This window comes from Erithacus rubecula (assembly GCF_903797595.1).
Source record: "Erithacus rubecula genome assembly, chromosome: 3".
NCBI lineage: Eukaryota > Metazoa > Chordata > Aves > Passeriformes > Muscicapidae > Erithacus > Erithacus rubecula.
In genome coordinates, this window is record NC_136689.1 from 103,684,949 (window position 1) to 103,707,972 (window position 23,024).

At 40.2% G+C, this 23,024-nt stretch overlaps 1 protein-coding gene across 3 annotated transcripts in view; it reads left to right on the plus strand.

Annotated features, from left to right (window-relative positions):
• Positions 1 to 23,024, plus strand: part of TAF4B (TATA-box binding protein associated factor 4b) — a 70,611-nt gene that overhangs the window by 32,441 nt on the left and 15,146 nt on the right. For 2 of the 3 annotated variants that reach the window (XR_013773514.1, XM_079299355.1), the window contains exons 10-13: positions 3,932 to 4,101; positions 6,686 to 6,816; positions 11,192 to 11,317; positions 12,279 to 12,335. Coding sequence is in view for 2 of the 3 variants with exons in the window: in XM_079299355.1 (XP_079155481.1) it covers positions 3,932 to 4,101; positions 6,686 to 6,816; positions 11,192 to 11,317; positions 12,279 to 12,335 (484 nt within the window). In the remaining variant the exon portion in view is untranslated. Of the gene's footprint in view, positions 1 to 3,931; positions 4,102 to 6,685; positions 6,817 to 11,191; positions 11,318 to 12,278; positions 12,336 to 15,178; positions 15,431 to 23,024 lie in introns of those variants that run through there. The other variant, XM_079299356.1, reaches the window with a different exon arrangement.

Here is a 23,024-nt window from a genome sequence, read left to right on the forward strand (position 1 = left end):
TTCTGTGATCTTCCAAATGGAATATATCAGCTGTCTTACATGACAGATTTGAATTCTTGGAAGCTGTTTCTAGAATTGTTAAATGCATAGTGTAGGGAAAAAAAACTGCTTTACAATATGATTCAATAGAGATTTCTCTTCTTGCTTTTGGATTGTGATCTTCAAAGTAGCTTAAGTCCATGACAATTTGGATAGGAAATAGACTCTAACTTCAATTTTCTTTGTAGAGTCTCTTGTCTCTGAAGAATTTGTCTTTAGATACCCCCTGTGGTGTTTCTTCTATTCACTGCTATCATTAAACTTTCTGACCTATGATCCATCAATTGCTGATCATGTGTGAGGCAGAAGCACCATGGCCTGCTTTCAGGTTTTGTGATGAAGTTTGTTACAAGCAGAGAGTGTGTCTTGTAATGGATGTGATTGTCCAGGTGCACTAATGGGAGTGCTCTTACTGTGCACTCGTGGAGCCTGACTCCCTCTGCCATCCTGTGACTAGGCTAAGTTAGGATCTGAGGGCATTCTACTCACTTAGCTGTAATTAATTAGCTGCAATTGCACCTTGTCTGCTCTTTAACAGGCTGGTTTAGGTTGCCTGAGATAAGCAGTAGAAAGAGTAGTTATTTCCTGCCCCCCAAGCAAACAAACTGGAAAAACCCAACAAAACACAAAGCATTTCAACCTAGATGTTGTTTCAGTTGTTTCATGGACATTGCACCATGGCATGTCAAGAGATAGTGTGTTTTTAAAAAATCGAAATTTTTGTAAGCTGATCTACAGGTTTCTGTAAAGTATATGCTAGAGCACTCTGGAAAAAAATAATCACATATTTTATCTTCAAATATTTGTTTTGAATTTATTCTGTTTAATACAGTTGTTCTCCAAAACACATGCAACTTTCTGGAATTGTTCTGGCCTGGGTAGTTGTCAGGGATGATGCACAGAGGTTTGGGTTCAGTGTGTCTTTCTCCTTTTCCCTTTGACTCCTGGATAAAATGGAGTAAAGACAGGGGAATTCAGAAAACAAGTGCGACGGTCAGACACCAGAGGGTGCCACAGACTCGCTTTTCAGGCAGCAGGCAAATTCATAGATGTGAGGAGCACCTGCATTGCTTGAGCTTCTTCGGCATGAATATCCAGCATAAACATCAAACCTGACTTCATGTAATGTATTGCTCAGAACTCTTGAGTTCTGTTTTCCACCTTGTCCTAGTAACCTTAAATCCCTGGAGACTTAAAACTTTTTTCAGTTCATTTCTGAGTCTGACACCATCAAACACAAAGAGCATTAAAGGGAAGTGATGCAGAAAAGGGGCTTTATGGAGGGATTGCTGAAAGTGAAAGCAAGTCAATATCCATCAGAAATGCCTTCACGTACACTCCATAATATTTTAAATTTATCACCTTAGTAGAGTGAGTTCTACACCTTACTCAAAGTACATGATGCCTTACTTAAAATGATTGAAGTTTGTTTGAACAAAGGAAAAAGAAAAGTAAAAAGTATGAACTTACTTTACCATGGCTTCTGAAACTTCCATTAATGTTTAGTAAGCACTTATCTAAAGAAATATAGTAGTAATTTCTTTGGGTTAAGTAAAATAAGTGCAACAGTGTTTTTATATATTTTGTCAAAGCTAATATTTCGTTGACTTAATGTAAATTAGTCTCACAGTGAAAAAGTTAGAATTGGTACTGAAGAATAGTACAGGTAAGAGATGTGGGCTTGCATATAAACTCTGTGTGCATGGAAATAATCAAGAAAATAGTAACCTGGTATAGAGAAATGAAACTTCTCTGTGTAGAAAAATGGAGAGATGTACATTATAGAAGGTTATCTGTTCTTTGCTTGAGCATTTTGAGTACGTGGCCAGATTAGAAGCAAAAATTATTTCCTGAAACTGCATGCTATTCAGTTGTACCTGGGATGCAAACATCCTTCCTGGGATTCCATAAACAGTTCCACTGGAGTGATGTCAGGTTTCAGCATCCATAGCTTGTGATGTGTGTTCCTGGTGCTGGTTGTGCTGATTTTGTCAGCAGATCTGTGGCAGTCGATGTGCTTCAATGGGATTCTTGTCTCTGCCATCAGCAAATACTTCTCTGTAGTGGTCACTAAGAGGAGGAAACTGGAATGTACTTGTGAAGATCACTTAGCACTCAATTATCATCCCTTGAAGCTTCATTGACACGCTTGTTGAAAGTTCAGGGTCTCTGTTAGGCTGATAGAGCCTGAGTATACACTTGGAGCTGCTCAGTTACTGGTTGAGAAGGGGTAGGGAAGTTGTTCTGGGACTGTTGGCTTCAGCTTTAAATTGTAACTGTGGACAGCTAAGTGTTCTGACAATCCTGGGACTTAACACTTTTCTTAGCTTGATGGATTAGGGGCACAAGCCTGGTTGGGAAGCTATTGTGTCTAGTTAGACATAAAGAGCTGGAGCTGGTTTCAGAGTCTGTTGGGTCTCCTTTTCCCTGAATACACACGCATAGGAACTGCTTGCAGTGAGGGCACACATGGAAAGAGGGGTAGAAAAAGGCTGGATTCAAGGCTGGACTCCTTTTCTGGCTGAGTCTCTCACTGGAAGTTTGCAGAAGAATCGTGCCATAGAAACATACTGGAACCCACAGGAGAAAATGCATCTATAGTTTAAGAAAAAATCCTAACATTTTCTTGTGTCTTTTAAAAATTGCTTAACCTTAAGCCCAACTCATGTTCTAATAACTTTAGTTTCTACCTCTAGTCAGTCAAGGATAGCCCCCAAGAAATATAATTTCACCTTAGAAAATTTCTGGCTAACCCCTTGTTCAAAAGTTATTGAGGCCACAGAGTGTTTTCTGAAGGTGAACTTTATCAAACCTTGCCAGAGAACACTTTTCAAGAGGGTTGTTTGTGTTGGTTTGGTTTTCTGTGCTTTCCAAATAAAAAGATGTTCAGATTGAGTGATTTTACTTAGCTGTCCTAATACTGCAGATGTCTGTTTTGGATTGGTCCTAATTCCCTGAAGCCACCATTAGGGCCTTTGTCACACTGTGAAGTAAAAATGCTTTCTCTTGATGATCTGAACTTATTTGAAAATAACTTGGATTGTTTTACTGCCAAGGTCATGCAAAAACTTTTTCCATGTAAGATTGACTCAGTATTTTAAATTAAGTGATCTCTAAAAAAAAATTAGGCTGAAGCACACAGGCTGTTATAGCTAGTCTGAGTGATGTTCACCCTAAATATGCCAGATTTGAGTTTTTATTTTGAACATAGAGTCCAAAGCTGCTCCATGAGAATCCAGCTAATGGTGCTACCAGCTAGAGCTCTGGTATGGTGCTTCAGAAGCAGTGGCATCTTCCCCACTATGTACATAGTTATGGTAGGACTGATCCAAAGTACAAGGTCTGGATTTGTTCTAGTATGTAATTCAGGGCTATTTGTATGCTGTGTTTTAAGGGAACTCACTAAAAAAACTGAAGATCACTTCTGTGGTAGTAAGCCTGTGCTTTAAGCCTCAGTTTGCAAGATATGTATCTTGGTTAGAAAATTGGCTTGTTTATAGTCTAATGAGTCAACATTCAGCTTTATTCCATACTTGGTTCTACCTGGTGAATTACTTTTAGAACAAATTTCAGGCTGCAGGAGTGGTGGTGCAGGGTTAGGGGTTGTGGGAACTTTTAATCTGTGTTTAACTCAGTCCTGGGTTTCCAGGCTGGCTCAAAATTTTGGTTTCATATAAAGGATTTGCATGCTTAGCAACTGGAGAATTAGCCAAATTAATGTTTCAGAGGTACTTTGCAGAAGTGTGAGAGCTTTTAGGAGCTCCCTGTCCACACCCACACTAAATGTCTGTTATATGTAGGATATGTGAATGTGGCTGCTTGATGATAGTTGAGACGTTTTCTTTGTGTCTGTTCTGAACAAAGCATAAAATGTTGGTGTTCTCTTTTGTAGAGATGAAGATAACCTAAATGATGTGACTTCTATGGCTGGGGTTAATCTCAGTGAGGAGAATGCCTGCATTTTGGCAGCAAACTCTGAGCTCATTGGTACAGTGATTCACTCATGCACAGATGAGCCATTTCTGTCTTTGGAAGCTCTTCAGAATAAGATCTTGAGCATAGGTAAGAACAAAGCATATATGTATGGATTTAGTGTTTCCTTGCCTCTTTCACCAGCCAGCCTCCAATCTTTGAAGAAGGACCTGGAACTATTAAGATCTGCCATCTCAATTCATGTGTTTCTGCCAAGCAATACTGAGTTTTCACTTCCCCTTCTAAGAAACAACTGTGCTTTAAGATTTTCTTTACACAGAAACAGTCTGAAGCACAACCAGAAAAAAGAAACTGATGCCACTTTAACACATGAGAAGTGAGCAACTTGCTTACTTTTAAACCTAATGCAACGTGTAACAGCCATAAAGGTGCAGTGTCAAAACAATTATATGTGCTTTTCTGTCTCAGCAGCTTCTAACTTGATGCATTACAGACTTCCCTAACAGTGTTTGCCTTCCTCAGCCTGTTCAGGTGTATGTACTCTATTGACTAACATTAGGAAGAAGTTTCAAACTTCCAATACACAAAGCCTTAGTTTATGACTCCCTCCATGGAAAAAACTTTTGTTAATTTTATACAAAAGAGATGTCAAAGCTGCTTGTCTGTATTGTGAATAGTACTGCGGAATGTACATTGACTATCTGTGTTACAGGAAGTTTCTAGTGTAGATATCATTTCAGCTGTTACCTTTTGAGTAAAAAATAGTAAGTGTTGCTTAGCAATGTTGTATTATGCCAGAGCAGGGAGTAGCAGCACAGTGGCTGGTCCCACTGCTGTCAACAGCACACTCGATGCACGTTGCTCAGCTCTTTGTTTGTGCCCTCTCCTTGTACTTGCTGTACTGGAACACTGAGTTCTACAGATGAGCATCCAGGAAAGCCTGAATGTGCAGTCACAATTCTGTCACAGTGGCTTAACCACATGTTCACAAAGTCTTTCTGTTTCCACACACAACTAACTGGTTCTTAGTCTGAGCAGCTAGCCTGTGACAAGCAAGTGCTACCTGTGACCTTGGTGCTCCTGACCTGGTCGGCCAGGTGTCATCTCAAGCTGTATGGGGCATAGTGAATGCTGTGCTACTAGTGGCAAAGGGAAAATACACATCAGACATACTGCCTAGAAGATGTTCTCAAAATTCAGCAGAAGATTAATCAGTCATTCGTGGGAAGTGGATATAAGGGAAAATAAAGAGCTCTGCAAAAACAGAGAAAGTATTTCTAGAATAATTTGCTGGTTGTGGGTGTAAAGACAGTGTGTTGAAAGATGGAAAATAGAAGCCTGGATGTTTCATAGCTAGAATGGTAGTTGTTCCAGATTAATAATAATATTAATAATAATAATAATAGCAATAATTCATGTCATAAATGATAAATGCTTGTTTGCAAGGAAAGGAATGCTGCCAGGGAGTAAAGCAATTCAGAAAGTTTAACAGTCTGCTTTTGAACTGCCATCTTTGGATTAAGAAATACGTGTGTGTGTGTGTGTGTGTGAGTAGGGAGGTCTTGAGGTTTGGAGGGGGTTTATTTTGTCTTTAAGTTGGTGTTTCTGATAGTCTAGTGAGAAGCTACAGGGGAAGTATTGGACGGTGCTTGAGCAAAATGAGCTTTGCACTCCGTTAAGTTAGAGGCCAATGCTTACTGATCAAATAGGAGAATGCTTTGATTGTATCTGGGAAAACATTCTAGGTTCTTCCTGTCTTGTGGGACTGTCATTCGTTTTCAGTTACAGTAGCAAAAGCAAATGAAATAGGTGATTAGTTTTTTTACAGTGCGCTGTTTATCCATTCTTAACACTTCACTTGGCAGTAAATACTGAAATGGGTTTTGAAGGCGTGCTGTATATTGCATCATAAAGTATTACAGCCGCTGTAAATGCGGCGTAGGGCAAGGCAAAGTGCTTGTGACAGGTACGGCGCGTGAGGCGTGTGGGAGTGCTGCCCGCCGTGCCTACCAGGGAAAAGCCGCTGCCGCCCAGGTGTCTGACGGAGCTGACTGATGGATGGTGTCAGCCACAAGGTCACAGAGGTGCTGCCCAGCTCTGGTGCAGGGCCAGCACAGCCTTGCCTGCAGCTGTCACCGGCCGCAGCTGCCAGCCGCGGAGCATGAGAGGAGGGCTGGATGGTGGGGGGTGACCCCGGCCGGCCGGATCCGCGCTGTCCCAGCGGCTGCCCCGGGTCCGTCCGGCAGCAGGGTCTGCTGTGCCTGCAGTGCGCTGCAAAGCCCGTTCCTGCTCCTCAGATAAATGTCATGAGTTGTTAACAAGCACGGTGTCAAGCAGGGCAAAATGTAATTCTGTATTTTTTTAATTACTGGAATTAACAGAATATGGCACTAATTTCTACAGCTTCTCCCCCTCCCTGAACATGAAGCTTGATTTGTGTTCTTATTAACTTTGTCCTATAAATGACCTTGCAAGGAGAGTGGTTCTGGAGGCTAAGTGAAACAATGTCTATATTTTCTGAAGCTCCAGGCTAAGTTTTATTAATGTAATGTCTAAGATCTTTGAAGTTGTGACTTTACCAGGAAAATCATAATCTCCAAACCTTTATTCATAATGGGTATGACTTCCAGGGGGAACAGAATACCTGCTGTGCTAATTATTTCAATTATCAGCTACTACTAAAACACGTAATGGATTTTCTCTGCTTCCACAGGTAAAAGGCATGACATTATGGAACTTAACTCTGATGTTGTGAACTTGATCTCCCACGCTACACAGGAGAGATTACGAGGGCTCCTGGAAAAACTAACTGTAATTGCTCAGCACAGAGTATCAACCCACAAGGTAAAGGAAATCATTAGCAAGTTCTGCACAAAGTTTTCCTGCTTTGCAGCCTTGAAGGTAAACCTCTTCCAAGTGTGGGCACATCACAGGCAACATTTGTGTTCTCAGTATCTACCAAAGGCTGGTTTTAGATGTGTCTAGCCCAGCACATAACTGTTCCATTTGACTTGTTGGACAAGTGCTCTTAAAGCCCAGCACAAGACTAAATGTTTGTGCTTCTTTTCTGTAGCAGTGGTGGCTGTTATACAAAGTCTCTTATGTGGTAATGGAAAGCTAACTTTGAGTGCTCTTGATAGTGGGTTGATTTAGGAGCTTGTGTTTTTCTTATGCGTTTGCTGTTGGTGGAATTGAAGTTGGTATTGGCTCAGTAAAAAGCTTTTGGAAACTAAATTGATTATTTTACTTTTAGAAAGTGTTCCATGAAGGCAGAGGCCCTTTTCATCTTAAGATTTTTCTTTTAATCTTAAAAGTTTTTTAGCTTCATTCAATATAAAGTATATTGTGTCCCAGCAAGGGTAGTATCCCTTAAGATGCTTATATGGTGTAAATGGGAAGTGATGATTTACTAGCCAAACCAGCTATTTCTTTTTTCCTTTAGTCATTGAATAGCAAGATACTAATCCTTACTTCTTGCAATGTAAAGCTGTTTAAAAAAAAAAATAAAAGAGAGAAGCAAATGTCGCTATCAACTCAGTTTCCTGTTTGTTCAAGTTGGAAATTTTTTATAAGAACTTTATACTTAATGAAATTTAACAAGAGCAGCCAACTGATGGAATAGGAGTTATTTTTGTACTGAACACTTTTTATGGGCCTTTCAGCATCAGAGCAGCAATAGTAAAGAGGAGCAACTGGTTGGAAACTTCTGACTATTTACGGTGTTGTCTGGAGCAGTTGGAATATTCTGTTCCTTGCCAGAAGAAGATGTAATAGAAAAGAAAGTCAATACAGAACAAGTACAGAGTTTTGTATGAAAAGACTTCAGAAATCTGCACGTGTTGTATGTTGTTTTCTCCAAAGTGAGAGGTACAATTGAGCTTGTCAGCAAAAGTGAAGAGGAAGCTGAAGTCCTGAGTAACCAGTAGGACTTGGTGTCCTGCAGACACCAAGAACAGAAGGAAATGGTTTTGGACAGTAGGCTGGGATAGGGCTAGTTTCTTTCTCATTGAACTAAAGCAATAGAAAAGCAGATAGGTTTTTGTCTGATTGAATTGCCAGAAGCAATGATAAGATTATAAGATTGCAATAAGCTGGCTTTCTTTTCCTCTTTTCTCAAAAGCAAAACAAAAAAATCAAAAGTAACGGGCACAGTAATCTTAGAGGCACAGATACCCTCTTTTGTTAGGAAGATGGTATTACGAGACAGAGGAGTGTCCTACAGGATTACCTTTGTGAGTAATGTTACTGTGAGAGATGCTGACAGGCTTTTAGAAATCTTAAATTCAAGAGGAGAACACTGCAGAGTTTTGGAGTCCTGTTATGTATTAATATAGGTATTTATACAGCCCTGTATTCCATCTGCTTACCCCCTGTTCTCTTTTCTGTCATGGCTTTTGATTGTGTAGGTTCCCCTGCATAATGTGGGCTATATTTATGTCAGATAAATTCCCAGAGCCTTTCCAGGAGGATTGGGCTGTTGCTCCAAAAGGCTTTGTACTGGCTTATCTTCATTACAAAAAGACAGTCATAGGACTAGGGGTGGTGAAACCAAAGCAACTGTTGTTAGGATAGGAGATTGTTTAAAAAGGCCAGTAATTTGTGGAATCATACTCAGGAACTCTTCTTCCCAGTTTGCTCAGCTCATGACTAGCGGCTTTGATCTGATAGATAGCCCTGCAGAGAGTGAATTGGCAGGGTGTGCCATCATCTAGACTTGGCAACTTTTGTCCTTTCTTTGCTGAATTTAAAAAAAGTTCTAATTAGAAGTCACTGACTTAATGAAAATAAAACCATGATGGTGGTCTCTTTATGTGAAGCAGGAATAGCCTTTCAGATGGTTGGGAGCTGCTGTCTGTGATGCAGCTCTTGTTGCAGTGCTCATATAGAGCCTTTGGAAGACCATAAAGGGAAAGGGTTTTTATGTGGATTTATCCCAGCATGAAACAGCTGCCATGCTCCTGTGGTTGGAGCCCTGAGCTCGTGGCTCCAAGAGGCATGGTGTGGTGCTGAGCTATAAATGATACTTCATGAAAACATTTTCTCCTCATGCAGTAGCACTAAACTAAACTGCATTATCTGTAGGGCTATAGGATGTGGGTGATGATGCTTCATCATAACAGCACCGGCTACAAGTTATGAACAGGGGTACAATGTAATGTTTCTGTCTCATCAATTCCCTGCTCAATGGCCACAGAGAAGTTTATTGAGTAGGACAAAATGTAACTGCAGGTGTTCCTCTTTTAGTAATCCCTGAAATAAGGTATCTTAAAACAGGTGATGAGCTGAAATACTGTTACAGATGCAACTATTTCTTGTCTCATATAAGCTCATGGTAGTGCATTGGAGAGTTTCTATTTGACTTACACTGCTGGTTGGTATAGGGTCATGGATTTGTCTTAAAATGTGTAAGTATCTGGCAATTCCAAAGCAAAACACTTGTAAACTTCAGAAAGAATAATCTTCTGGTACTACAGCTTTCTTCTTTGTCCTTTTAAAAGGATTGTGGCATGGTGGTGGATTATTATAAACTGCTGCTTCAAAACAAGTTGTACTGATGTACTGAGAGTGACTCAAAAATAGCCTATGCTTTGTGGGGAGTGGTTAAAAAAAAACTTGAGCAGTGACAGAAGGGGGGAAAAGGTTTGTTGGACTTTTTGCAGAGCCACAGCCACTGCTTGCAGTCTCTGGTTGCAGCATGTGGTGGGTTTTGAGCCACAGTTGGTAATATGTGACAATGAAGTGGTTCATTGAAAAGGACCAAATGTAATACCAGAAAAGGGATTGATTTCATGCTGTGACTCAGTTGTGAACATTCACATTAGGAGACAACAGTGTTCCACAAGGGAACTTTTATTTTCCTTTCTTCTTTTCATAGTACATGACTGGATGTGAGAAGAAGAGTCTGAGTTTAGTATCCTTGAAAACTAAAATCTGAGCAACTGAAGTCACTGATAGTCCATATACTTAACATATAACCTTGCCTAAAATTCAGCTGAAAAATATCCTGTGCCTCTTTTAGAATAGCTGTATGTCAGAGCTGTTTCATTCCAATGTGAGATTGGGGTAAGATAAAACAAAGAGTTGCTGAAAGTACATAGTGTTTTTGGCTGATAAACGCCCCAAGATAAATTTCTCTGGAAAAATAAACAAGTTCACAAAGTAGCTGAGAAAGGAGACAACTGTAGGACATGCACTAAAAAGTGGTACAAACAGGTGGCACAGACATGCCTCATCTAGAATGGGCTCCTTGTCTTGTGTTGCCTAAATGCCCTCTGGCCAAAGCATGGCTCAAGAAACCTGTCTGTGAAGAGCAGAATAGCAAACCCAAGCTTTTCATTGCCAGTTGTCCATGTTTTGGATCTTTCCTTTCTCTGCCTTTATGAGCTAAAGTAAATGTCAACTCAGGCTTTCCAGTAGGGGCAAAAATAGAATGTAAAATAAACTACTGATTGCTATTCTTTAGACCAAAAGGACCTCAGTCCTGTGTCAATGCCTGTGTGTCCAGTCACTGTTGGACTAATACAAATTACTGGTATTCACTGGCCCAGCTTTGTACAGGTGTCTGGACCAGATGACTTCCCCAGGTTACCTATCAACATAAACTATCCTAGGACTTGGAAAGCATTCACTCAGGCAAAAATATGTATTCTTAAAGCTATAATAAACTATATATAATATACTTAACCTTCTTAACCCCTAAGATTCATTATAATTGGTTCTAAACCAGCCCTCCAATACATAAAACATCTTTTTGGAAATACCAGGTGATGCTCGTTTCAACTTCTGCATTAAATGAAACTAGGCTGAAACTAGGACACAAAGCACTAGAAAGTTAACATAACAAATTCTAGGTTTTTCTCTCTTCAAAGGAGAAAAGGTATTATACCCTGCTGCTTTACAATTCCTTTTTTTTATTTTTAACACATTTAGTGGATATGAAGTTGATGGTTTAAAACAAAATTTCAATCTTAAGTGTAAGGTTAGGGGAGACTTCTGTTATTATAGTCTGGATGTTAATGTCTCTTGTTCAGTAACATCTTACTAGTCACAGACACCTGGAAACACGCTTCAGTGGAGAGATGTGTAAATGACTACCTACCACCTGAAGTCTTTCTAAAACAGCCCACATTTTTCAGCTGAAAAACAGTGTTGTTCTTTTCAGATTGTTCCCATTAGGTTTATTAGCTCCTGGTTGCCTGTAACAAACTTCTCTTTTCAGGGGAGTGATAAGTACATTGTGTGTAGTGACACCAGAGCACAACTGAGATTTCTTGAGAAGCTTGACCACCTAGAAAAACAGAGAAAAGAAGAAGAAGAACGTGAAATGTTGCTTCGAGCAGCCAAGGTAAGACTCTAGGTTTCCAAGGAAGTAGTCATGTCCTCTGGGTTGGTGACCATCATCAGATTTCTCCTACTTCTGCTTTAAATATAGTAATCATTGACCCTGTCACTGAAAATCTAATGTTTAGGACAATTGAAGCTATACAGAAAATGATTTAACCTATTGACATTTTCTAAAAAATCTACAAGAGTTCTTTGAAATGTGTTGTGGGGTAAACTGCTCATTTGAGATTTTTCCTACCGGTCAAAATGAAGTAAAAATCTATAAATGTCCTTCCTTTATCTCTTTTTGCCTCTGAAACAGAAGCCTGGTGAGACCCTCCACTCTTGCAGGTGTATTTGTTTTCTGTAGTCAAGTTCAGGGGGCTAGCCTTGGAGCTGGTACCACAGCATCCATGAACCTCTGATGGAGCTGTTGCTAGTACAGAATAAGTTTCTTCTCTCCTCCCTCCCCTCAAGAAGAGGAGGGAGGAAAAAAAACCCTACAACAGTAGATGTTGCTTCATCAGCTGTGACTTAACCATCTTTGTTGATTCTTTTCTTTTGGTTTTGTTTCAAGCTGAATTTTGGAGCCTGTTGGGTGGAGCCTAATCTAGAGTTGAACGAACTGTGTTGTGCTTGCATGAATACAACTCCCTTTCTTTCCTATACTTCCTGTCCTTTTTAAGTGTCTACTGCTGACATGAACAACATCATGCCTAGACTGGACCTGACTGACAGTGTTAGCATCATTTTCAGCTTAATCTTGCCTCTGGCTAGAGCAGAGGCAGCCGGCCCAGATGAGGAGGGGTGTGCACGTATGTGTGTGGAGGGGGATGGAAGCCAGTCTGGATTGAGGCATTCACCCCTGGAGCTAAATCTTTCAATCACCAGAGAAAACTGTCATTTATTAAATATTTAACAGATAGGATGGTGTTTGGGATGCCAGTAATTTCTATTCAATCTTTTTCCTCTTCCTTTGGTAGAGCCGTTCCAATAAAGAAGATCCAGAGCAACTGCGGTTAAAGCAGAAAGCGAAAGAGGTAGGACTTTGAGTTACCATGCTTGCTTTGTGTGTTGAGAGAAGGTTGGCAGCCCTGTCCTGGCAATTAGGTCAGGGTTTATTTTGCTACTGCATACCATTTGCAGAGGCCTTGGGGAAGGACAGGAACTGCCACAGGCAAGGGCAGTGCTTCAAATGAGGTCAATGAATTATGAGCTCTCTTTTTTTTAACATTTTATTTCTGCCGTTTCAGTCCTGTCTCGAAACAGTCCTTTGTAAACTGCAGCAGTACACTTGGTAGAAATATAATGTGGGATTAAAAAAAAAAAAAAAAAAAAAAAAAAAAGAAACTTTGAGATTTAGCATCTGGGACCGTACAATAGGCTACATTTTTCCAGGGTAATTGTTCGTTTTGTAAATCTGATACTGCTTATAATTCTTTGGCTGGGAGGCGGTACTGGGATTTAGTTTTAAATGGAAAACGCCTCTGGCTTTTAATTTTCTGGGCCCAGCAGTTTTCTGTTCTGGAATGGAGCCCTTGTTTCACACAGTTCATGTTTAGCTGCAGGGGTTTTAGTTTATAGCTTAGACTGGTTAAGCTTTTACTCCCAGAGGCCTCTGCATAGCAACTGTAGAAATCAACAAATAAGTTCATTTATGTCTGCAGCCTCCTCTCAGTAGCTGACTTTTTACATTTCCCAATATCCATTTCCTGACTTTTCTAGCCTGAGAGAAAAAAGCTCCACTAATTGGAGCTTATTTTAATTGAGCCTTAATATTGGATCTCACTGGAGTTGCCCCCAGAGCTACTGGGAACAGAATGAAATGAAAGTACCTAAGGTTGAAGATGTGTGTGTGTGTGTATGTGTGTGTGAAATTTTTCACTTGACCTACAGATTCTTGTCCCTGCTGAATAAATCATCAAGCCTGTTCACATTTCTGATTAAGGATCTGACAGCAGACAATAATAAAGACAATTGAGGTGTGAGACGTGTGATACAGAGCTGAAGAAATTGGTTTCTATAGTTACTTGACTGATTTCATGCAATTTTTAAGGATCTTTGTGCTAAATGAGAGTGATTTTCTGAGCAACCTTTTTCCTTAACTGTGCCTCTTGAACTATGAAATTTGTTGTTGCTTAACATTGCTGCACTTGGCTCCTAGGTGCCAGCAGCAGCAGCAGGTTATTTATGAATGCTTTAAAGGCCCTTATTGTTTGGATTAATGTAGGGGCCCAGGCAAAACAAATGGAAATCCAGTAAAATAGTATTTGAATCAATGCTCTGGATTTGCACCATAGTAGACAAAATTTGTAAAATGAGAGAGAAGGAACTTGCTTTACTATTATCTTTTAATTCTTTGTTTCTGCCTAAAACTCTTTCTTCATTGCTACAATCTGTGAGTACAAAGTTGCCCTGGAGCCCTTTCCAGTTTGCCCTCTAGTGCCACCAGGATCAACAATCAGTGGGTGATGCTAATCTGTCTTGTTTTGTAGGTGACTACCTCTGCATCATCTGATCCTTTCTAGATGTACTTCCTTTTAATAAAGACTGCAAAGTAATTCATTTATGCAGCTCCTTTTCTTTTGTTTTCCGAACAATAATGTGTAAGATCATTAAAAATATTCTGCAGTTTGCATATTTAGACCACAAAGGAGGTGAGGTTTAACTGATATTTTTCCTGAGATCTCTTTTAAAAAATGGCATCGTGGTGTACAAGAAAAGGAGCCAACAGACCAGAGAAGGCATCTATGTTTAGTGCTTGGTGTTCTAATATGTCTTGAATTCCAGTCCTTCTGTGCATCTCATTTTGTGCCAGACTAACATAACCTGCACCACTCTTTGTCCTGTGTGTTTCTCCGTGCTGTGCTGCTGCTCCCAGAGTGAGTCTCCAATTGCTCCATCAAAAGAAGAGGAGGTACATGTGCCTCTTGGAACAACACAGATATTTGTGTTGGTATTTACTTGCCCTCTGTCCTGCTGCTTTGTTCTCCAGAGAATGAGGCAGCCAGAAGCATTTCCAAGCTTCACATGGAGAATGGGGACACCCACCTTCTGTGGCAGTGGTGCTTTTTCATCTGAGACCATCTCAGGATTGAGTGGAAATGAGAGCAAATGCAGCTGGAAAAAATTAGCACTTCATTGACAGTTTGGAGAAAACTGGTCAGCACACATTTGCATTGAAAAAATTTGAGCATGAATAGGACTGGAATAAGAGCAAAATAAAAATCAACAAATATCCCAAGACTAAAACTGGTAACACAAAAGCATGGTGTACAGTGGGATGAAGGCTTGAAATGGCTTACCCTTGTCTGTCTGTCTGTCTTGTCATGTTGTGGTTATAGTCTGCTGCTAAGGAACCAAACTTGGAAACTTTGATGCCCCTGTCAGCTGAAATCAGATTCTTTCCAGGTCACTCCAGTTGAGTATCTGCTGGAAAGCCTCATCTGATTGTCTGCTTATAGTTCTTTAAGAATTAATATGGACCTGCCTTCCTCAAATCTGTCTTTCATATGTTGATGGTGACGCCCTGGGAGAAGGGAGAGGGTGTGGACTGATGGCACTGTAGCATGTTCTAAAGCAAAGTTTCCCAAAATGCAGGGTGTGCATCCTGACAATGAATACTTATAAATCCAAGATGTGCTGTCATCCAGTAGCTGGAAGCAACATCTTAACATTGCTGGAAGTACATCCAGAGACTCTGCAGTGGATTCTTTTATCCAAAAGGCTATACATAATTGCTGTGACCTTTTCATCTTTTTTGCATGACCTATTGCCTCAAACTTCCCCTATGCTAAGTCATTTACTTTCCTATATTCTTAGCCTATGTAGCCTGCCATGAATTAAGTCTGTATTTATTTCCCTCTTTCACCTGTTTCAGCAGATTTTAATACCTATGGAAAGTGCACATTCCTTCTGAGACAGCTGTAAGGCTTGCCCCAAGCTGCTGCTTTGTGCACTCAAGAATTTTGTCCTTGCTCTCCTCATGGACCAGCTCTTTGAGCAGTGGCATTCCTACAATCTGGGTAAATTACCCCTGTTTTTCATTCTGCCTTATCTGCCTCTTCAAACTGAGAGGATGCACTCCTGTCATTGTCCCTGATATTTGCACTATTAAACCATAACTTTTTTTATGTGGTCTGCTATTTCCTGTTGTACTTTCTACAGTGCTTCCAGTTACAAGGAAAATGTTCAGTCAGTGTGATTATTGTTGCTGTATTTGTAGTTTATCTGTGGCTTCATCCCCTTTCCTGAAATGAGCTTTCCCAAATTGAGTAGGTGTAGGATACTGTCAAATGTGCAAGCCAGCCATATGAACAGTGCATCCCAGAAGACCTGTAAAAATGTCAGTATTAAACAGTATATACACTGTAATTCTAAATATAAACTCTGATCCCTTAGAATCATTTAGGTTGGAAAAGACCTCTAAGATCATCATACTGAACTGTTAGACCAGCACTGCCAAGTCTTGGACCATCACTAAACTGTGTCCCTAAGTGCCACATGTAGGTATTTTTTTAATCCCTCCAAGAATGGTGACTCAATTACTTCCTAGGACAGCCTGTTCAAATGCTTGACAACCCTTTTGGTGAAGGAATTTTTCCCAATTTCTTTGTACTTCTGTCTATCCTCTTCAAAAGTGAGCATGCTTTTGTAGTACAGCTTTGGGAAGCTTAAGGCTCAGCCTGGGCAAACCTTTCAGAATGTATTTGGGCAAGATACCTGCTTGAGGCTGAGCAGGTGAACAGCTATTTTACTGAGACCATCTTTGCTTATTTCCATGGTATCCACCTTCACCCCTGCTCTTACCTGTGTCACCTTGCAGTGTCTGTCAGTGCATAAAGGGAAGCAGCTGCATCTGGAGCTAGGGGAAGGAGTGTGTGGAGCAAGTACCTGATGGACAGCAGATTCTCCTTCCCCACTCCTTGTTCTGTCAGCAGCTCTGTTCACTTGTGTCTTGGCTTGCAAAGCACAAGTAACCAGAAGTATGTGTTTTATCACCAGCTGTTAAAACCAGGTGGGGCAGTGTTCTTTATCTTTTCCACAACCCATCCTTCCTCCAGGAAATTATCTTCTCTTAATGGGCCATTGAGTCCCACTGCATGACTGATAAAATCACATCATCCCACTGGGAGATTCTCCCCCCAGGGGGGAGGAGCCAAACATTCCCAACTAGATAAAATCTGAGATTTGAAACACCAAAGTAGCCTTCTTTCCACTGGATTCCAGAGGAAAACTAGACATTTCCACAATATCCCTGGACCTTCAGAGGAAAACGGAACCCTTCTACAGGAGCACTGCTTCAGCTGAACCACACCTGCCACTGCAGGGGGACTGCAGCCACCATTTAATGGGACTGCTGCCAACACCCTGACTGACAGGGTGTCAGGTTGTATTCTGTCTCTGACAGTGTTTGGGGTTTTTTTCTTCTTTTTGTATTACTGTATTTTTATTTTTAATTTTTCCTAGTAAAAAAGCATTATTCCTATTTCTGTACCTTTGCCTGAGATCTCCTTTATTTTAAAATTATAATTTGAAGGGAGAGGGTTTATATTGTCCATTTCAAGAGAGGCTCCTGCCTTTCTTAACAAACACCTGTCTTTCAAACCAAGAAAACTTGCAACTGCACAGATCTTCCCACTCCCTTGTTCCTGCCTGCTTGACACACTCATGCATTTTTTGACACAGATACAAGATGCCAGTAGATGAGATGCTGAGAAAATTGAATACCTTTAGTATCAACTGACTGGGAGGAAAAAGGCAAGCCCTAGGGGTTTTTGTAGAGACAGAACAACTCCTGTAGAAAACATCAAACAAAGAGCCAGCATGATTCCAGTGTGTTCTGGGTCTTACATAGTAATGACTGAATTTTAGTTGTTGGTAGTATCTTCTAAACAGTTACCATATTTTTTTCCTGTCTCATATGACTTAACTCCCTTATTTCCTCTCACATTCTCAGGTAACAAGTTACTGTAACTTGATTCTTTGCTGCTTCCCCTACCGCCTCCAACTCACATTTTCAAGCTGTTTGTTTTCTTTTTCCTCTTGTGCTGCTTCTCTATCTAGTCTTCTGGACTCAGTGGTTCAAATTATTTAAGACCAATCTTGTGGCAGGGCAAAAGTTAACCATAACCTCTCAAAAAAGCAAGTACAGGATACTGTAAGCAAAACAAGGCCTCGTTGTGATCAGCTGGCTTTTATGAGCTTTCAGCATTATCCTAAGAACTTCTGCTTAATTGCCTGATTTATATTATCCTTACTGTTCTTAGTGTTTCTTACCTGATTCTGAATGTTTTGAAAGACAAAAACACAAACCATGATAATCAAAGAGACATAAATTTTAATAGCTGCAATGTAGCCTTACAAATAGGGCAATCATCAGAAAATTGGTGTGTTAAAAGTCTTGCAGAAAGTCAGGAATAGAAATTCTACAATGTGTTAGATTATTGGGTGAGCTACAAAGCAAACTGAATGTGTGTTTGTGACATTCATATTGGTGTTTTGAAGGAATGTAAAAAAAGAGCAGATGAGACACTGCATCAAATACCCTAAAACCATCTGCCTGAAAGATGATAACAACTATCTTTAGTGAAAAACAGCCCCCCCACAAAACTCCATTAAGCATGTTCTTGGATTTGCAAATAGCCTTTTCTCACTTTGTCTGAGAGACAGAGAATGGATGTATAACCAGTTTTAACTGTGGCCTTAGATCAGAAATTTGCTAATAGAGGAAACTTTAGGGCTGAAAGTACAAAAAGAAAATGATAATGAAGATCCAGAGAGTGGTCTGCCAAGAAGTGTTGGGTGGACTGCGTGATGAGATGGTCATTGAACAGTCTTCTCCTAAGTGAAACATCTGAAACAAAACCTGTGGAATACAGGTTGCATAGGTGTGGGGTGCTGTCACCTGTTTCTTGTCTTTGCAGCAAAATTAGCCTAGGCAGTGTCTGAAAGCATACAGAGAGCTTGATGCTAGACACCCAAGAACTTCCCTGACCCTCCAAGTAAGGCAAGCTGACAAGACTGCACAGAGGAAATCATGTTCCAATTGTCCTAGAAGACAAAGAAATGTATCAATAATGGTTAAGCAAACAAAAAACCTGGTAACAGGAAATGCACACTCCAACACATAGGAACTTCTTATCAAGAATGAGCAAAATAAGGAGTCAGGAAGTTCTGTGCCCTGGATTTTTTCTTGTGTGGAGTTAATTATATATTAGGAAATGTGAAATACCAACTCAAAATACAATTTTTTTTCCCCTTGTCCTATTGGTACATTACTCCATGGCTATCCTGGAAAAATGTTCTGTTGTTCTCCAGAACATTTTATTGCACCCTCTTAGACAGACAAGGCAGCTGGTCTTGGGGGATACAACCACAGTAGGTCCTGTTGTGCCACTGAAGCAGGTATGTGGGATGTTCACCTGAAAGAAATCTACAGTATTACATACAGCTCTATTATAAGTCAGGACTGCATTTCAAACAGTGCATGCTATTCTGCCTTTCTGCTGTTAAATCTAAATTACAACAGAGGGAAAAGTCAGTGGAAACTAATTGTATGGCTAATTAAAACAGTTTGAAAGGAAGCAATTGCAAGAAGAGAAATTGCATTATAGGCAGGAGGAGAGGATGGTAAATGTTTAAATATGCAGCCTCCAAGTGTCAGTTTTCCTCAGAGAATGTCCCTCATATGAGAAGTCTGCTATTCAACCGCATTCAACCTGTAGGGCAGAAAATTTTGTATGGGAAAGGTAGAGACTGGAGGCAGTAATGCTCATTGAGCTTTATGACAACCAGTGTGAGAGGCTTGGGATTGAAAGCAGATTTTAAGGTTTATTTTTCATTTTCTTCTCAAGTTCCTTAAAATGCTTAAAGGGAATGTGAAAAAAATTGCAGCTCTTTCTTCCAAAGACAATGAAGAGAGAAGTGACTGAGAGCAGTAGACAACTTTCAAAGCACTAAACAGAGGACATAATGAAACCCAGTGAAACCTTGCTTGAAAAAGCTGGTCAAAAAGAGACAATGGATACAAAAAAGAGAAAAGTCATTTTGGTGGGGTAAGTGGACCCACTAAAAAGGTACCTCAGTATTTAGTTCTTTAAAAATACACAGTAAAGGGCATTAAAAGGCTCAGATAGGTCTTTCACAGATGTGAGCTAGAAAAAGGTAGACATTGAAATTCGGTCACAGTTTCTTTGACTTTGAATTTTACTATTTGCTAATTTGTTGTTTAGTTTCTTTATTGTGGAAGCTGATAGGATTGCGAGCTTCTGTCTCTTTTGTATGCTTATATTCCTTTCTTTTTTTCCCTCTGCAAGTCTTATACAAATTCTTGTTCATCTACTTTAGTGCTTTTATTACTCCTGATGTACTTATTGCTGGATAGCACACATAACCCTTAGGCATACATTTAAGTTGTCTTCAGCCTTCCCTGGTTTCCTTTCCTGCCAGTTCTTCTGTTAGTTTAAATATTTATTTAATCTGTCCTGTACTCTATCTGCCTGTAATGTCATATGTGGAGACATCCCCACTTTTTACTTAATATTAAAGCCAGTATCTTGTACATACATTTTTAAGTCTTTCTCTTATATTAATTATAGCCAAGTCCAGAATTGTGGTGTTAAGCCATATCTGTCTTCCCAGCATTTCTTCTGAGCTCATTTACATCCATGGGGCTATATTTATTTGTTATTGCATTGCCAAGACAATATTTTTACTTTTTTGTTTCTCAGGCATGAATTCCTAGCATTCAAATGAAGAGAAATTTCTTTTCTCTGCTCCTCAGATTTGTTTCCTAGTACTTTGTATATGGAAGTGTCTGCAGAAGCAGACAGTGGTATGAATTTCTTATGCCAGCACGATGCTGGGCAAGGGCTGCCTGGCTGGCTTTTCTTTAACCTCAGTCCTCTTATTGCTCTGTGAGCACTGACTAAGACAGGTGATCTCATCTCTACCTGTAGAAAAATCTTCCTTGGTAAAACCAATTTTTGAGGATCTAGAGAGCAAATGTTTCATGTACTTTGTCTTCTGTGAAAACTTATATCAAATACCTGAATGCTGTCCTGGGTACTTTGTGACCAGACACAAAGGCTTTACTCCTTTTCCAAGGTGAACTTGAATCTAGCCAGATAACACTCTTTTTTCCCCCCCACCTTTGATAATACAGCCACTCTCTGCTGTACACATCGTGGATTAGCTGCTGTGAATTAGTTGACTTTATTTGTAGCAGTGTATACTTTTCATCAGTTGTATTTAAAAGATTCTTCCTCTTTAGGGAAAGCCTCGAGATCTGCATAACTTGCATTATTGAGGCTTTGATAAGGCAGGCAACCACATCACCATGTACTTTGTAACCAGAAGAGTTTAAAACCAATCTGCAGTATTGCTTTAAGTAAAAGTTTCAGCATCTCATAGCTGAAGTACTTCTTGTCTCCTTATACAACTTTAAATTTATTTTTTAATATTAAAGTGCCTCAAAAATGTCATTGGTGTAATAGTAAAAATAGATTTTGCGTATTTTCTGAAATGCGAGGTATGAGACATAAGTGAGAGAATTTCTGTGAGCAGGAAAGGAAATACTTTTCTCAGAGGATTGAGTGAAGAACAGAGAGGTCAATTTTAAAACCTTTCATTTTGTGTGATTACAGCCATGCTGCAAATGCCATTTCACTATAAGGAAGGACTTTAAAACATACCTTATTTCCTGATTTCTGCTGCAGGTCAGATTAACTAAAATGGTTATTGTGTCACCCTAGAGATTCCTGCTTGCTGCAAGACCAGACTTTAAACCCTATTTTTATTATTAAAAAGGCCAGCAGCAACAAAGACTATTTTACAAGTTCTGAGCCGTTTTCATAGCAATTTGATCTTTATACACAGGTTTTAGAACTCTTTGTACTGCAATTCTTAGCATATGTGAAATCAGAAAGGGGGGAAAAGAAGCATGAACACTCATTTCCCCCTTGCCTGGAACCCACCCCCTCTTAATGCCCTTCTTGGGGAACGGATTTTGGATAGAGCGTGTGTTGGGTTCTTGTGTTGTGATGGAAGAGCAGCATCTTTCAGCAGATTAAGTAGGTCAGGTTGAGGGGCAGCCTGCTAGTTTTGGGATCTGATGTGCAGTGCAGCTTCCCCCTGCTCCTGTGGAATTGTCATCACACACTTCAGTCTTCAAGGAAAAAGATACATGTGTTCTCAACGTGGGTGTGGTGGTATGATTTCACCTGGGTGTGACAGTTCTCTTTGCATCCTGTTGTACTCAAGGACATCACTGATAAGAAAACTGACCTCTAGATGAGAAACTGCAGCTTCTCTATGTCATATTTTAATAAAATGTATATATGACTTTTACTGTCCCTTACTGCAGTGATGTTTCTTCCCTAATTTACGTGCTACAAAACTAACCATTAAAGAAAGATTTGACTTCACATAGTCACCTCTTGCTCTTTCCTAATCTTGTTTAGGAAAATTTGGCAGTAGTTAGCCAGCCAGTATCCTCTGGTATCCCTTGACATTATCTGCCTGTCTTCTCCTTATCCTGTGCCTTTAACTGCTCACACAATGTTTAGACATTTAATCTGCAATTTTTAATGGAACAAAACTTGATGAAAAGATGATTTTGCTGGCTTCAGCAGGGCAATTTGGATGCCTGCCCATATCTCTTAATGGGGATCTGTTGAGTCCATTATAGAAATTGAGTGTTTAAATTCATTTGTCTTAATTATGTTCCCAGAAAAATCCCTGAGATGTTTAGAATGCAACAAGACTGATTTTTTTTCTTTTGCTCCAAACCCCTGATGAGACTCTGTATGATTTGAAAAGTCCTTTGACTATGTAGGAGGTGGAAAATGTATTGGAGAGAGCAGATGTTGGTGATGATGTGTGGTTCCAGCATTGTCTTGGGAACTGCCTGGCCAAACATGCACCAGTTCTGTTTCTAGAAAGCACATCTTTTTTATACAGTCCCCCAAGTGTCATCCTCTCCTTTGTTACTTCTGCCAGCACTGCCCTCCAGCAGTATTGCTCCCTCCAGCAGTGTGTCTGTGCCAGCAGCACGCTTGGTCCTCTTGAATTCTGTGGGGTAAATGGTGATGGTGCCAGGGCACTGCCCAGTCCTCAGCCAGAGCCACATCCTGATGCTCCACCATGAGAGCCTCAAACTGCCCAGTGCCCTCCACCCCGTGCTGATGCCAGCCCAAAACCCTCCTGGTGCTTAATTCATAGCTCTGCTTTTGTCCTCATGTTTGACCATGGCTGCCCATCAACAGCAGCTGTAAAAAGGAGAGAGGGGCTTATTTCAATGCTGCCTCAAGGCAGAGTTGTTCAGCAGCCACACATTTTTGACAAGTCTAAATGCAGTATAGCTGGCTGGTGTGTTCTGTATGGTTGAGAGAGAAGGGGGATGTTTTCCAGTGATTCCCAGGGATGGAAGCACACAGTTACACTAATAAAGGCTTTTGGCTTGTTTTGCTTTGTCTTAAGTTTAATGGTTTTAAAAGTTGTTTTACTTTGAGTGTAATGGTTCCTAAATGAAAGCAAATAATCTTTTCCCTTCTGGTGTTCTTTTTCACTGGAGCCTTTAGGAATTTAATCTTTCCCCAGAGGGGTGCTGTGTGCATGGCATGCTGCAGTGCCCCTTCTCATGGCAGGAAGGCTGTGGTGTACGTGTGGCCACTGTGATGACTGAGCTACACTGCTGGCAGGAAAGAGTGCTTTGCTTCTGCTGGGAT